Source organism: Lycorma delicatula, chromosome 3 (assembly GCF_047948215.1).
Source record: "Lycorma delicatula isolate Av1 chromosome 3, ASM4794821v1, whole genome shotgun sequence".
Lineage (NCBI taxonomy): Eukaryota > Metazoa > Arthropoda > Insecta > Hemiptera > Fulgoridae > Lycorma > Lycorma delicatula.
In genome coordinates, this window is record NC_134457.1 from 161168954 (window position 1) to 161185901 (window position 16948).

At 34.4% G+C, this 16948-nt stretch overlaps 1 protein-coding gene across 1 annotated transcript in view; it reads right to left on the bottom strand.

Moving 5' to 3' along the window:
* Rtca (RNA 3'-terminal phosphate cyclase) overlaps window positions 1–16253 on the bottom strand; it is a 57928-nt gene extending 41675 nt beyond the window's left edge. Inside the window, exons 1-2 of the mRNA XM_075360907.1 lie at window positions 16013–16253; window positions 11600–11717 (exon numbers count right to left, since the gene is read on the bottom strand). Of these exons, the coding sequence (XP_075217022.1) occupies window positions 11600–11717; window positions 16013–16189 (295 nt within the window). The 5' untranslated portion in view covers window positions 16190–16253. The remainder of the gene's footprint in view (window positions 1–11599; window positions 11718–16012) is intronic.
* Between the last annotated feature and the right edge of the window lie 695 nt (window positions 16254–16948).

Genomic DNA, 16948 nt, shown 5'->3' on the forward strand with positions numbered 1-16948 from the left:
ATTCTGTGGAAATACCTTCCCAAGCATCTGTTTGGTTAAAATATGGGCGTTTGAATTCTTCCTGTAGGCTGAGAAAGAAATTTTCATCAGCCATCCATTTACTGTACAGTTGTTTTAATGCAGATTTGAACGGTTTATTAATGCTGACATCCTGTGATTGCAATAGAGATGTCAATCTGCCTGGAATTATTACTTGGTCTGTCATACCCTTTTTTAAAATGTCTTTCACTTTATCAGTCGTATGCCCCCGATAACTATCCATTATAGCATACCGGTATTTTTTTTATTGAGTAAATCTCCTGATCGCTTTTGCCATACACACCTGATCCAATCTAAAATTAAGATTTTGTCCATCCAACCTAATTCCAGTGCTCTGATAATAACTCCATTTACCTGTACAGTAGGAAGAGTTTTTCTTTTAAAAAGAACGTACGGAGGTAATTTTGATCTATCAGAAGTAATACAAAACATAACACTACACCTTTGTTTTTCATTACCACCTGTGCGAATCGTAACACTTTTTTTCACCTTTTTTGTTTACGGTTTTGTCAAATAGCATTTCAAAATACACAGGGGTCTGATCAGCGTTTAGTATTTGAGAAGGCAAATAGCCTTTATCTTTTCTAAGATTTATTATGTATTTGTGAAAATGTAATAGTTTTTGTTCATAAGTGTCTGGAAGTCGTTGAGAAACCCATACAATTGGGTTTTGAATTTAACGTTTATGAAAGATAAAGGTTCTGTAATGCCAATCTGGATAGTACTTCAACCTTTGACCTGTAAAAGAAGAGGATGGTCTACATCATTTATGTCAAAGAACGTATCTCTTTTTTCTTTTTATCAGATTCCCAGTAAATGCTGTTCTATATTTTCATCCAACGCCATAAAAAAAGTAAAAGAGATTCTTTATCTAAACTCATTATTTGTTAATAACTCATTTTACTTTTTCATTTTTTAATTACAGCTAGAATTTTGAATCAAGCTTATTCTTTTAATCTAGAGCTCAGTTAAATAATAATATTTCAGTTATATGTAAGTTTAAAAACAACATTTTGATTAGGAAAATAGTATTATTACAAATGCTAGAAGAAGGATGTACACTTAATGTACACCAAGCTGAACTCTGTTTGGAACCCAACGAATACTGTTTTTTGTCGTCGTGCTCAAATTACGCTGTTGAGTGATTCATTATGGTTCTGTATTTTACTTTTTACGCACCTTACTGAAAGATCTTTAGCTAATAGGTTTCTAAAAAATCCTTTTATTTCGCTCATGACAACAATAGGTAAATGAAAGTGCTTTGATTGATTATATGATTTACCTTATGCCTTGGCTTTTTGAAACTTACAGCACCTATCGGCACCAAGAGGACATAGTCCATGTTGAGGTTTTATATCAGTTGAACTGAAATAGAAAATCTCAGCCTTCACTGCTTTATACACTGAATACCAACTTTCAGTATTTCTCCTAATGGCTAAGCCATAATAATTCTGAATATTAATTATGGCTGTGTCTGTCAGCCTATTATGTCCACGCAAAGAACTACAATCACTTAATTTCATCTCTCTGTACCTTAATTTCAGATTTTTAACATGCTTTCCCATTCTTTTTTGCTCGTGGCCTATGCATTCCAACTTCATTATTTGGCAATCATCTCCATACAGTTTCATTTCCTCTACAAATGACAAAGCTTTTGAATCCCCATCTCCTAGATAGTTCACGATTCATATATTTCGAGTAAGTGACCATTCATAAATCTTCTTCGCTCCATTGGTCTCCATCCCCCCACTCACCTACTGTAGTTAGCCTGATAACTATAAAATGGTTGGTTGACAACCATCCAAAATGGTTGAATATAGTGGGGGAGGGGAAATTCTTAGAATATAATACATATCTTAAATAAAAATGTTTATTATTCAATTTCAAATAGATTGTATAATTGTGGATGCATAATTGGGGAATGGAATTGTAAATACTAGCTTCAAAAAACTAATTCAATACATTCGTTGTGGATAATGGTTAATTTGTTTCTATATCAGGATATGAATTAGTGGAAGGATTGAAATTTTTGTTTGTTTTCTCTATTTCTACAAACTGGATTGGACTGAGCTCACCTAGATTGGAATTGAAATGGACTAGACTCGCCTGAACTGTTATTGACTCACGTGAACCGAATTCTCCTTTCTTTAACTGAATCTACCCCAAAACTACCCGATTCGGACTAGACTGGTCTCGTTTCGACAGACTGGATTGAACGAGACAAGAGTAGACTGGGTTGGACATGATTTGCTAAACTTGATTCACTAAATTGAACAGGACTGGACAAGATTGGGATGAACTTTATTAGAATTAACAACCTAACCCAAAACTTTTTTTTTTTTTTTTTTTTTGTCGGGCTCGCTAACAGGTGCTGCAAGATGTTATTAATATGCGTATGTAAACCCGCACCGACTAAACCGCCACCCCTGGCTACCATCCTTCCAGGAACCGCTGACGAAGCATTCCTATCTATAAGGGGGATTTGAATTCAGAACTGGGTTTGCCTTTACTGGACTAAATTGGATTGAACTGGGCTGTACTGTACAGGACTGGAATGACTGGTTTGTTTTTGTTTTGACTGGAGTCACGTTAACTGAACACGTCTGAACTGAGATGGAATGGAATAGACTGGGCTGGAATCAAATTGAAATGAGTGGAATATAATGGACTGAACAGCGAATGTACTGGACTGGACTGGGGTGGACACCCTAAACGTTGACCTAACCTAACCCAACCTCGTCAGAATGAAACTGAACTTGAATATAGAACTGGGTTTGTATTTTCTGGGATAAATGGGATTGGATTGTAATTGACTGTACAGTACTCGCCTTATCTGAGCTGAAATGGAATGGTTTGGGCTTAAACATTTTTTATATTTTTAAACGTCTGGCTTGTTTTTAAAAATCAGGGGTGAAAAAGAAAAGTTTTCATTAAAAAATTTCATTGTCATTGTCATTATTTTTCTTTTTATGTAGATCTGCTACAGTTTTTGTCAAAAGTTTGAGTAAATCATCATTATTCGTTTTATTTTCTATTTTGTAATTATATTCCTGTAGCATTTGATTAAATAAAGTCATTTCTGGTTTTCTTTTATTTTTTGTATCTTCAATGGTATTAATATGAATATATCTTGGCTCCTACCCAGACACATCCATGTCAACGAGGTTGTTTTTGTTGTTTATTTATTCTTTCTTTCTGGAAAAAAATTTTTTCAAGAAGTATTTTTTATCAGTACTGCTTAATATTGACTTATCGATTTTGTTGTTTTTCCTTAGAATTTCGTTTTGTTCTTTTATTTTATCAAAAAATTTGGTTTCCAAGTTTGAGGTTATCAAAAAATTTTCATTTGAAAACGAGAATTTTCTGCAAAATTAGAAAAAATATATATATAGTTGTAAATTTGTTTATAAATACTACTTTACTAAAGTGTATATAGAAAAGAAGAATAAACCTAATTATTATACTACTCACTGGCCGGGTTTTTTAACAATTGTTTTTAATTTATTAAATTAAGATTTAAATAATTATAATGTAATTATTATATTTTAAGATAATTATATAATAACTAATGATTATTAAGTATTTTATTTATTTACTGACAGTTGGAATCAAAACGTTTTTAAAATATTAAAACCTATTACATTTTTAATAAAAAATTTTATAATAGCATTTATTCTTTTTCCATGAAAACAACTAAATAAAAAAATTAAGATTTATTAATAAAATAAAAAAAAAATTATTAATCACCAAATTAAAGTATCGTAAACTAAATAGTAGTAATATTATGCTACAATAATTATATATTATTTTTTAGACATTAACACAAAAATAAGATTCATCTCAATGAATGCTTTTTGTAGAAATAATAATTTGTTTTGCACAGAAATTTTTATTTTAAATTTTGGATTGTATTATATTTAACAATATTGTTTTTTATTATATATCTCGGTAAGATGGGTGATTACAAAATACATAGGGGTTTTAGTAATCGATAACAAAATTAAAAAATTAATGTAAACGTTAAGGTGGTATAGTTTTTATAAATACTATAATCATAAATCATACAATTAATAGTTTTTTGAATAAATAACTCGAAAATGTATAAAAAAAGTTATTAAAATAATCACGTAGTAAAATTAGGGTAGTTTTATATCAAGAGTTATATTCGATGTGTTTGTTCGGTTGTCTGTATAGAAACCTTATCAATTTAAAATCTTAGGTAAAATCCGAAAAAAGATAATAGTTTTTAAAAAAGGACCCCTTCACATAGGCAAGTAGGGTATCAAATTACTGGATTTTAGACCCTGAACTCGATCCTGATATCAGATTTGGAATGTCTCTTTGTTGAGATACAGACAAAAAGGAATGGATCAACGATCTGATCCTTTCAAGCCCAGTAAGGCGTTAGGAAGATCGCCCATGAAGGGAGAACAAGAAATAATGAGTCCAGAGGAAGAATCTCAGAGGTTGATGATGCCATCTACTAGCATGGAGTCGGTGAATACTGCTGAAAAAAGAGAAGAACGAGGAGGGCGTGAAGTCAGAAAGCGACAAGACCCCCAAGTACAAAAAGCAGAGAACCTGAACGAGAACTAGTTAAGTTAATTACCGAACTAGAAGAGTTTGCTACTACGCCAAATGGTAATACAGATAAAAATACTAAGAAGGAGGTGAAACAGGTTGAGAAACGTTTGTACAGCTTCGTGCGGCATTGTTAAAGAAAAGATCCGTTGAGAAAAACACAACTGAGATAGCTGCGCAGACTGATTCTCAGGAAGAGCGTGAGGAGTTGTGCAAAAAATGTTAAAAAGAGATCTTAGTGAGGAATAGTTGACTGAATTGTTGCTCAGGAGGTGGCCGGCTGAGGCCTATAAGTATGTGGTATATTGTAAAGATTTATGTTTGGAAATCGAGGATGTAGATCCAGTGGTGGTTATTGACCTTGCGTCCCTAAAGACGCCGTTTGTAAAAAGTAAAACTTTTAATAAAAAGCTATATATAACTAATAGGGCAATTGGTGGGTTTTAAATTACAGTTTACACAAATCAGCGAGTCCCTGCACAAATCATCAAAAGATTTCCACACGTACAAATCTGTTTCCTCGTGCATCTCGCGGCAGTGTGTCCGAATTTTTGACATCCGAAACACCACAGTGGTGTTGGGATGAACGGACGCACATCAAGCCTATGAAATCCTGCCTTTATTTTCTCCGGACATTTAGGTTTCCCCCCCCCCCGGAGAGTATCCGTACTTAAGTAACTAATACTCGCCCAAGGGGGTGTCTCCCCGACTCTAACGGACCTCCCCGCATACCAGCTGTAAGTCCAGCATGGCAGGTCAGCCAGTCGGTTTTAGATCTTTTGCGTCTGTATGCTGTAACTCTTGGCAGTGGGGAGGGCAGATCCAACTATCTTGTTCCCGGTTTCCCACGGCGCAGGCCGGGTCTTTTTTTCGTCTTTGTCAGTCGTCCAGTTCTGAAGTACTTGATTTAGTCCAGTCGAGGTCGAACATTTAGGTCTGTTATGTGTCAACACGTGTGACGTGCAGGGTAAAACTTCTCCGTTTCATCGACTATTTAGCCGTCGACATGCAATGATTCCCTGTCCCTAAAGTACTTCAATAAATTCATCCGCTGCGCAGTTAAGCAAATCTCTGCACACAACTCCTTCAGAGGTAATTAGAATACTGTGTAGTACAATATCAACGTCGATATGTCAAATCTTCTTTCCTTTTAATAATTGAAACGACTGTAAGTCGTTAATAGTTTCAACAAGTAATCCCGTCGCAGTTTTCCTTGTATCTTTAAGCGATCCTCCAGCTGCTACGGTGAAGCCACGAGCTATCACGAAGGGGCTAATATTAGTGAGTCACCATTCTTTTTCTTTATTAATAAGTACTTAAGAATAGGTCCTCCACTCTTAGGTTGAAGCATGGTTCACAATCCCTCCTTTCAAGTACTATGAACTCTTCCTTATCACTAAACTCAACGCTTTTCCTCCTCTTTGCTACCGAAGAAAGATGTTCTACAGAACGAGGGTTTTTACCTGGACCCTCGGAAGTTGTTGTTTCTATGGTCTTATAAGTCGTCAGTCAATATGTCACAAGGTGCGGGCTGAGCGACGGTTGGGCGTGCCCCGGATCAATGATCCTGCCTGGGTTACCCCAGTCAGCCTCCTCCCACAAATTTAACCCGGGTCGGTGAGTCAGGTACTGCCTGACCCACGATACCAACATCCCAGGGATCGCATGTAGTACCCCCGGTTCAAACAGCGAAACCGAGAAGCATAATCGCAACCAGCTCGGATAGCTCGGGACCGCCAATCCTGTATGCCAAACAGAGTTCCTGAGGAAGACAATTTCCCCGTTGGCTGACATAAGTGTTGGATTTTTTCGGGGCAATATATATATATATATTTTTTTTGTTATACGGGCATCGACTTCTATGGTCATTAACCCTTGTCAGATTCTTAAAAGGGATTTATATCACAATCAGGGTCGTCATATGTAAGGGTGTAAAAGGCCCGTTCATTGTATTTAAAAACACAAAACATTTACAGAAATTTAACAACAAAACACTAAAAAAAACACTTACTGGGTGTAAAGGGCCCCGATCTTAAAATAAAGAGAAATTAAATCCTAGTATATAAATGGAAAAGAAAGTTTCCACAATACCAATGTCTCCTTTCTTTCCTGTCTCCCTTATTCTATTTGAGCACCTGCAGGGCGACCAGGCCGCCGTTAAGCCACACATCAGTCACCCCAGGATGCCGTGTCAGTTGATTTCCCCCTATAAATAGTCCTGGCGGAACGGCTCTGGGAAAGCATCGATATGAACTCACTTCAAATTCGAGGCCAGTATGGCTTCATGAAAGGGGTTGGCACCGAGGATTGCATCTTAAATGCTTTTTCCGAGGTGGAAGGCGCCGACTGTAAATATGATTTGGCAGTTTTTATTGACGTAGAGGCAGCATTTCCTTTCTTGTGCTGGAATTCTGTCGAGTTGGAACGCCGCAATGTTTCCGTAGCCCTGCAGGCCGTAGTACGTGACAACTTGTCTGATCGCACGTCTCTGTTTAAGGATACACTGTTCAACCAACATCATTAGTTTACCTTAGGGAAAAGACTCCTACCGCGCTGCTGTAGGAAACTAACCGAGGAATATGGCTGGATACCAGCCAGATTAAGGCTCCAAGCGCTTTAATGGTGGACAGGTGCTTGCTGGCATTCAGCGGCCTAGGCGTGGCAATTTAAAATGTAATAGCAACAATCTTGCATTATTTAACTCTAATTATTATTACTAATTAAATAAAACCACAATAATTACACTGTCAACAAAATTTAACTTTTTGTTTGTTAAATGAGAGTGAATGGCTGATTCGTAAAGTAGTTTTTATGCTGATATCATATATGTTAAAAATTTGCATTCTATCGGCCTAGGCGTGGCAGCGAATTGCTGTCTTTTTACGAGATAAATTTGATTTATTCTGTAGTTTGATTCTTCCTGTAGGCGTGAGAAAGAAATTTTCATCAGCCATCCATATACTGCACAGTTGTTTTAATGCAGATTTGAACGGTTTATTAATGCAGACATCTAGTGATTGCAATAGAGATGTCAATCCGCCTGGAATTATTACTTGGTCTGTCATGCCCTTTTTTAAAATGTCTTTCACTTTACCAGAAGTTGTTTCTTCTTACACCAGTTTTGAATGCAGCGTTCATCTACATCAAATTTTCTTCCTGCCGCCCGATTTCCAATTTTTTCAGCCTCTTCTATAACGGGCAGTTTTTCATTTACTGTAAAAGATCGTAGACGCTGTCCGTTTGTACTCATTTTAATGCCGTAATTAAAATAAATCACCGTATTAAACTTTACAAGATAAACTAAACAGATAAAATGCACATAACCGTCCACACATACAAAAAGTACAATGACTATGGCGAATAGACAAGACGACGATGGGTAACTAATACTGTAACTGTAGTGTCATTAGAACCGGATGCAGCCTATACAGAATGAATCGATTTTATAAAAATACCGTAACTTCGTTCCTATCAATAATATGAACAGGATGTTAATAATTAAGGATATATTCTGTATAAACGGCATCCGGTATTGATAAACGAAAGCCTATGTAACTATATTTATGTGATTGACGTTAGGTACTTCTAAGAAAACGTTTACTTTACATAAATTATCCCGGCTAAAGGGTATATTTCAAGTAAGCCCCGCACCCTTATTTTTTCTCTCTAATTCTAAGAAAAAAAGTGCGGGGTACTCGAATAAATACGGTATTTGGGGGACGGGGGGGCGGAAGGATTTGGCTCGGAGATGAAGCATAGGACTTATAAGGAAGGAATAAATAAATTTCACCGATATTTATAGCTTATGATGTACTATAACAGGACCGAATAAATCATGAAAAGAAAAATATAAAACCGAAACACAACAGAAATTAGAAAAATTACACCAAAATGTGAAAAAGAAAACTGAAATTGTTCTTGATGTTGAAATACCACATGAAGGAACCAAATAAGAAAAAACAATAATGGAACAAAAAGCTGCTGATATAGACTTTCTAGTAGAAAAAAAAACCTATTTAGCAGGTGCCAGAGGAACCCACTGTCTGCATCTGGACCATTTACCAGAATGTCATACTGCTCATTCATGCAGCATAACTTGAAGAGGGATATAATGAGTTCATAAATCTGCTGGTATGTGAAAACCCTAATCGTGAATGCATGCTCAGACACTGTGACAACTGCCCCTCTAAAGATAATTTAACACACTTTCTACAAAGTTTGATGACTGTGATGAAGAGGTCAGAACTGAATACAAACAATGGATTTCAACAGACAGGACACAAATGATCACACATACTGCAAAAGTTGATTAATTTATTGTTGAACTCACTACCAAACTAGAAAAACTAGTTCCACACCGACAGATTGCAAAGTGCCAATCAAAACTTTTTAAAAGCATCAAAGATTCCTCTGCTCCAAATGATGCTCTTATTTCAATCGATTTTGTAGAGAATTACTCTTTTACTATCCTGGATGAGGCTTAAGGGTACCACTGGACTTCGGACTCTTCTGCAGTACATCCTGTTATTATAAACTTAAGAAGTTGTGTTGGTGAAAAATAGTTTCATCACACTGCATCACATCAGATGACTTGATACATGATGTTTTTATGGTGTACGAAATACAATTAAAGCTATCAGAATTTGTCAAGGAAAACTTTCCCAACAATACAGAAATTTACTATTATAACAGTTGTGCAGTACAATACAAGAACAAGTTTAATCTAAATTAGTTAAATCTGCATAAAAATGATATGTTAAAAGCTCAATGGTCATTCTTTGCTACAAGCCACAGAAAAATACAATGTGATGGGATGGAGGTACTGTAAAACAATTGACACAAAACGAATGTCTCCAAAGGCCTCTTCAGAATAAAATATTAACTCCAGGACTTCTTTCAGTTTTGTAAATTAAACATCACAAAAGTTAACTTTCATTTCATTTCCAAAGATTCTGTAAATATGATTCATTCAATCTTAAGAACGCTTTGAAGACCTAAAAACACTCCCAGGAACAAGAAATTTCCATAACTTTAGGGCAAAAGATTGTTCTGGGACTTTGGAAGCAAGAAAGACCACAGTAATGAGAAGCCCAGTCTCACTTACAACTTAAGAAAAGAAGTGATATCAAGTGTGAAAGAAGAAGACTTATTCCTCTCGTTATATTGTGTACATGTATGACAATCTCTGGTACTTTGGAATATTAACTGAAGTGAGTAAAGTAGGAGCCGATGTGTTACAGTTAAGTTTTTACATCCTGCAGGATCATCACCATCATTTTACTGGCCAACTCGAGATGATACCTACCCAGTGCCAATTCCTCATATCTTTGCAGTTGTTGAGTCTCCACACATCTTGATTGTAAGAACAATCTGCTGAGAATCTCAACAGAGTGTATGAATTCTACACAAAAAGTAATGTCAAAAGGTTTTAAATTCTTTAGACTGAAAATGGACCCACATAAAGTGAAATACTAACTGAAATAAATCTAGTAAGTTTTCAGACTTAAGTGCATAAATGCATAAGACTTAAGTTCAATAAGTGCATAAGACTTAAGTTCAATAAGTGCATAACATTTTTCTATGTAAAATAAGTCAATAGGATTTTCAGCGTTAAATTCGTCCATATCTATTCACTTTTAATTCTTCTCTGTATGTTACTGATTATGGGTTTTTATTTTGTATAGTTTCTATTTTAAATATAGAAAGTTTTACACCATTACTGTAATCAACCAAAACATCAAGAAAGTGTAATGTTTTATTATTTTCAATTTTGATGATAAATTTTATTCTATTATTAAAATTGTTAAAATAATGTAATAATTAATTAATATTATAAATTGTGTTTAAATATAATTCCTAGTTGTCAAAAATAAAACGATTTTTTACAATAACAAAGATTATTTCCTGCAGAACACAAATAACAACCAAAGGCATCAAGGGGAACCCTACATGCTTCGCTCAAAGATTAAAAATGTTTACATTTAGTTTAAAAAACTATGCAAAGGAATGAAAACCTCAAAAACATTATTTATTTATATTACAGCCCACTTCATAAGAATTATTTTTAAAAAAAATTTTAAGATTATCTCTTTCCCTTCTTGAGATATTGAGTTTAACTCTAAACCATGTTTTCATTTTTTTAAATCTAGAAATACAAAAATGTGACTTTTTTCTGCCAAAATTGTTACACTTTGAAGAATGTTATATTTTTCTCTAGAATCCTCATAGTTTTGAGAGCGAAACTTGAAAATTTCACAATTGGATGAAAAATAACATGTGTCAAATTATTTTATATTTACAGACTTTTTATCTTGTGACATCTGACTAGCACGTGAAAAACCTCAAAACTTTGAATGGCCATAACATGATAATGAAATGAGATAGAGAGTTTAAATTTAGTGTGGTTAATTACCTGTATAGGTAAAATAAACAAGATAAGTTTTATCAAAATCTGAGATGGTGGTTGAGATAGTATGGTTGAATTAACATGGAGTGACCCACAATTATTACTTATTCTAACCTCCAAGGTTAAATAATAGCAACCTGCACCTAAAAATCATAAATGGCATTTTTTCTTAACTGCAAGTTTCTATATTACATTTATTCTTTTAGATTGTCATTAGAAAAGCCATCTGACGACAAAAGTCTGTATAGTTCTGTTGTGTAACACCAGAAGAAAAAAATATATAATGCCTACTTTCACTTCCGATCCCATGTAAAAAAAATTATAAATTTTCTAAACTATACTACCAATAGCTACAATAAATTCGTGTGGCAGAGTGGTAGTGTCTCAGTCTTTTATCTAAAGATCCCAGGTTCAAATCCCAGTTAGGCATAAAATTTTCATATGCTACAAAAATCCATTTCATATCCCATACACAAGTTTTGAGCTTATGTGGCAATATAAAAAAAAAATTAATTGAGACTGCATGCAATATTAAATAATAATATGTAAAAATAATACAATAAAAAAACTAACCTTTAAGATGTTGTGGCCTTAATCCTGGCTTACTTCTTCCAGCTCTAATGTTTCTTACGCGTATTGGAATCTGTTGAAGGACACTAAGAGTGGCAGCCAAACGCAATATCTGACCCCCCTAAATAAAACAGAGCAATATTAATAATCTACTAATCATCAGAAAAGCTGAAAATAGATGATCTTAGTTTAAATGCTACACATAATACTTTTCTACACGGATATGTTAACAGCAGATACATCTCATTAACTATTATTTATAAATTCCAGCACCTTGCATACGCGCGTGCCCGTGTGTGTTTATGTTTTGTACTTAGGTGAATCGAATTGATTTACATATTTTATATATATATATATCCATGTAATGTATATCCCGCGTAAGTACTTTTGTAAAAAAACAACAAAATAGAGTAAGTTATTCCTTAATTCTGTATTTGGGTGGATCGAATTGATTTACATTACATATTTATTAGTACAGAGGTGATATGGGTCTTGAAAAGATTTATTTTTGAGAAATATATATATATTACAAAGTGTCTGAAAAAGAACTCTGTGGTTTCAAGAACAAATGTAGCTTTTGTTTTGCAGCACTAAATAGTGTTTTATCTGTAATCTTGAATTGTTAACAATTAAGTTTTAGTTTACACATTCTCCAACAGATAGCACCTGCATTAGACTGTTGCACAGACCAAATTATTATGAGCCTGGGCTTCAGTTCCATGGTGTCACCATAAGAGAAAGTACGGTGCTTGTAATGGTTCAGAGAAACAAAGTTAGTGATTGTCATACAAAGAAATTATATGCAAGTATTGCAGAAATCTGAGCGATAAAAGCATACATATGGGATGTGAACAGTTTTTTTTTAAACTGGAAATATTTTGAAAGGCCACTCATCAGCTAAGCCTATAACAAATACCGAAAACAAAGAAAGAATTTGACTGTCTTTCCAACGAAGTCCAAAACATTCAATTCGCAGTGTTAGTCGTCGGCTAATTATTCCTAAATGAACTGTCCTTGATGTTGTTTGCAAGCAACTGAAACTTCATGCTTATAAACTAACTGCAGCTACTCCATGAAATTAAACATAAGAATAAGCTTCAAAGAGTTAAATTCGTAACAATCATGTAGACTTCATTTGTGCTAATGAAAACTACCTGCAGCATATTTTATTTTCTAATGAAGCAACATTTCATTTCCACAGAGTTATGAATCACCAGAATTGTCGAGTATGGAGGTTCAGAAAATCCACATGAATTGGTGGAATTCATCTGCAACTGTGTGTTTGTATCATGCATAATTGAATTTTTGACAATGTTTTTCCATGAGTGAGCTACTATGGGCATAGCGTACGTGCGTAAGTTACAGAATTTTGTGTTTCTGCAGATTGAAATACGGAAGGCTTAATTTTTCAACAGGGTGGAGTTCCTTCAAATCATTAGTTGTGCGGACTGTCTCAAGAACAAGTTCCAAGAAGATTGGACAGGAAGAGAAGCTCCCACCCTTGGCCACCGCAAGGGCCTGTTTTGAAACCAATTAATTTTTTTTGGGCTACATAAAAGACATTGTATAAGAAAAAATCCAGTCATTGACCACCTGCGCCAAAGAATAACAGCAACCATGAAAAAGATTCTTGCGTGAAGTGGATTAATGTCCACAAGGCTGTAAATGGTGCTCATATTGAGTTACTTTTTACTTTCATATAACAAAACACATATATTTGTAATTCTATCAGTAACAAATTTAGTTTAATTTAAAACTGCAACATTATTTTTCAGACACTGAATATACATAAATATACATATATATGCATTTTGGCATAGCAGTTAAGGTGCTGGCTTTTCTAAATTAGAAGCCATTCAGGTACTTAGTAAAGATCTGATATTTTTCCCCTATCTCATCATTACTGAAGTATATCAATAATATAAAAGATGGTATTAACTGAAACAGTAATAAGATATTTCGGAAATAAATCAATATGTCCATAACTCATTTACAAGCTAAATATACCAGATGTAAAGAATATTTAAAATGCAGAAATTACCCTTCATAGGAAAACAATAAAGTTACAAATGAAGTTAAATAATAATATTAATTTGCTTTTTGCTTTTAATTTCATCTGTTGCTTTACACTTTCTATCACAGTCTTTTTTTATGGCTGCAATATTTTTAAACTATCTGAAATACAAATGAGACTAGTCAGATTTTCTTTTCCAAAGAATAGTGATGTTCATTATACAGTCAGCTGTGGTGAACACAGTGAAGAAGCACTAAATATTACCAGCATTTCAAAAGGCTTATTTATCATGCTGACATGTTACAATATAATAATACATTCAGTTCAATGCAGTTTTTAAAACCTCCCAGGCCATTTAAAGACAAGCTCCATTGATGAAATCTAAACGCTATTAAGTAGTTCCAAAAAAAAACTGTACTTCCATGTATTCTATAAAGCAAAATTTTAAATATTTTTAAAAAATTATGCAATTTGTCATAATGGTTTAATAATGTAATTTTTCAAAAAAATATATATATACAGGTGATTCAAAGAAACGGGAAATCTTGAAAGTTGTGTTGGTAGCCGTGTGCGATTGGTACCACTTGATAAATGGCGCCGGCCTCTCTAACCTAACCTGCCATTTAGTTGTCATGGATCCTTGGAGTGGTGCGCAACGTGCATTTGCTATCAAAGCGTTTTACAAAAACAATGACAGTGTGGAAGGAGCGCGTAGAGAATTTCGCAGTCATTTTAATCTGGGACGGCACGACCGTGTTACATCAGCACGTGAAATTAAAACATGGATATCTAATTTTGAGGAACTGGTTCGGCAATGAAAAAGAAACCTCCACGCCGTGAGCGAACTGTCCGTAAAACACAGAATGTTCAAGCTTTACAAGATGCTGTCACACGAAGTCCACATCGGTCAATCCGTCGTCTCTCAGTAGCTTTACAATTGCATAGTTCAAGTGTTCGAAGAATGTTAGTGAAGGACTTGCAATACCATCCATACACGTTGCAGATCGTCCAGGAACTGAAACCGAACGATGCAGTTGTGCGAGCACAATTCTGTAATGTAATGCTTCAGAAGATAAATGATAACGAAGAGTTTGTTCACGAACTGTGGATGTCAGACGAAGCGCATTTCCACCTCAGTGGATTTGTTAACAAGCAAAATTTCAGATACCGGGCACAAGAAAATCCTACGCAGCTACACCAGCGTCCGTTGCACAGCCAGAAAGTGACCGTGTGGTGTGCTATGTAATTTTACGGTGTTATAGGCCCTTATTTTTTTGAGGATGACAACGGTCTTGCGATTACAGTGACGTCGGCTCGTTACGTAGCCATGCTTGAAACCTTTGTTGTGGAAAACCAAAAGAGATTTCCACCAATTCTTAACACAGCCTGGTTTCAACAAGACGGAGCAACGTCACCTACTGCACGAATATCGATGGCAGCTGTACGCCAATTGTTTGGACAACGTGTCATTTCACGAAAAGGTGACATTAGATGGCCTCCCAGATCGCCTGATCTCTCAGCTTGCGATTACTTTTTGTGGGATCACCTTAAAAGCAAAGTGTTCCACAGTAGACCTGCTACAACGGAAGAACTGAAGGCAAAGATCCGAGAAGCAATTGCGGAAATTCCAGTTGAGATGTTACGTCAAGCCATTAACGATTTAACGAAGAGACTTCGTGAGTGTTTACGTAGAAACCCCGTATCTTTAAAAAATAAACTACAATGTATGTATCCTAAAATGGCAACATTTGTACACTAACATTAAATAAAATTAATTTTCTAAAAAAAATTATTCATTAACGTTATTTAATTTCCCGTTTCTTTGAATCACTCTGTATATACATATTTAAATAAAATATATGACTTATACTTAAATATAACTAACTGAGATTTCAGATGATTCCAATTAATGTGCAGCATTCCATTGATGAAAGTTGATTACATTTAGAATTTAAGACGTTTATCCACATTGTTTAATAATACTGATATGAAACATATTTCCAATGTTCAACAATAAATGATTTTTTTATTCAGCATTTAAATAAATTAAAACATAATCAGAAAATTATAATCGTGCTGAATTCACTACAATACACAATAATATATCTCAAGAAATATTTCATTAAATATTATGATTAGATTTTTTTTTTAATTTTACCAAAACACAATTTGGGCATGAAATTCAAAACTTGTAGTAATTTTTTCCGAGTCAACTCCAATAATACAAAATTTAGTAACAACAGATTATTAAACGTTAATGGTTTTAAAAATTAACAAAACAGCTATTAAAGACAATTGCAATATAGTAATTTGAAAATAACCTAAACACAAGACAGTACCGGTTCTTCAGAACTTAAGCATAGCACTAAAAATTAAACCAACAAAATAATTCTAATACTCACTCCTTCTAAAACAGAACCATCTATGTCAAGCAAATCAGACATTTTAATACTATTTTGAATGACGTTATAGAAAACGACACACAAAACAACCACACATAAATTCACCGACCAGGTGCATCGTAAATGTATCTCCATGGCTGACAACACGACAAACTCACACATTATTTTTATATTCATGCGAACTATTTTTAAGAAATACACAAACGTAAGAAACAATATTTTTAAGCACAACTTATGTACAGTTCATGAAAAAATACAACATAGTCATTCATTTTTATTAATTATGCGAAACATATTTAAACTAGAACAAATAGTGTTGTTTTTCTTTCTAAAATTAGACGTAAAGGGAAAAGCGCTTTTTATGAAGAAGGCAATAGATGCAGGAAGTACATATGAATTCAAATTCATTGTACTTCCTGCATCTATTGCAATAGATGCATTTAAACGCTGTGAAATTCTAAAATTAATTAATGTAATAAGAAGTAGTGGTGGGATAAACGATTCTTTTTCAGGAATCGACTCTTTCGATTCAATTCTCAGAAAGAATCGTAAAAAAGAATCGTTCGTCCGATTCTTTTCCTTCCCATAACTACAAGAGCTGTAAACTCTAATGCGCATGCTCTCTTTCTCTTCTTCAGCCAAGTTTAGCAGTTCATCTCTTCGTACTGCTGTTCGATTCAACTGATGCGTACATACTATATGTCTACGAATCTTCTCTTTTCAACTCATTCGACTCCTTCGATTCTTGATTTTCAACCCTTCGATTCTTTCTTTTCAACTCTTATTCGCCTCCTAGTAAACATCTGATTCTTTTGCAGTTCAATACGAAGTTTACTAATATAAACTTAGAAGCCTATCACTTCTAATACGCATGCTCTATTCCCTTCCATCTACCCAACGATTCTCCTTATTTCATCTCTTATTCGTTTCCTTTAC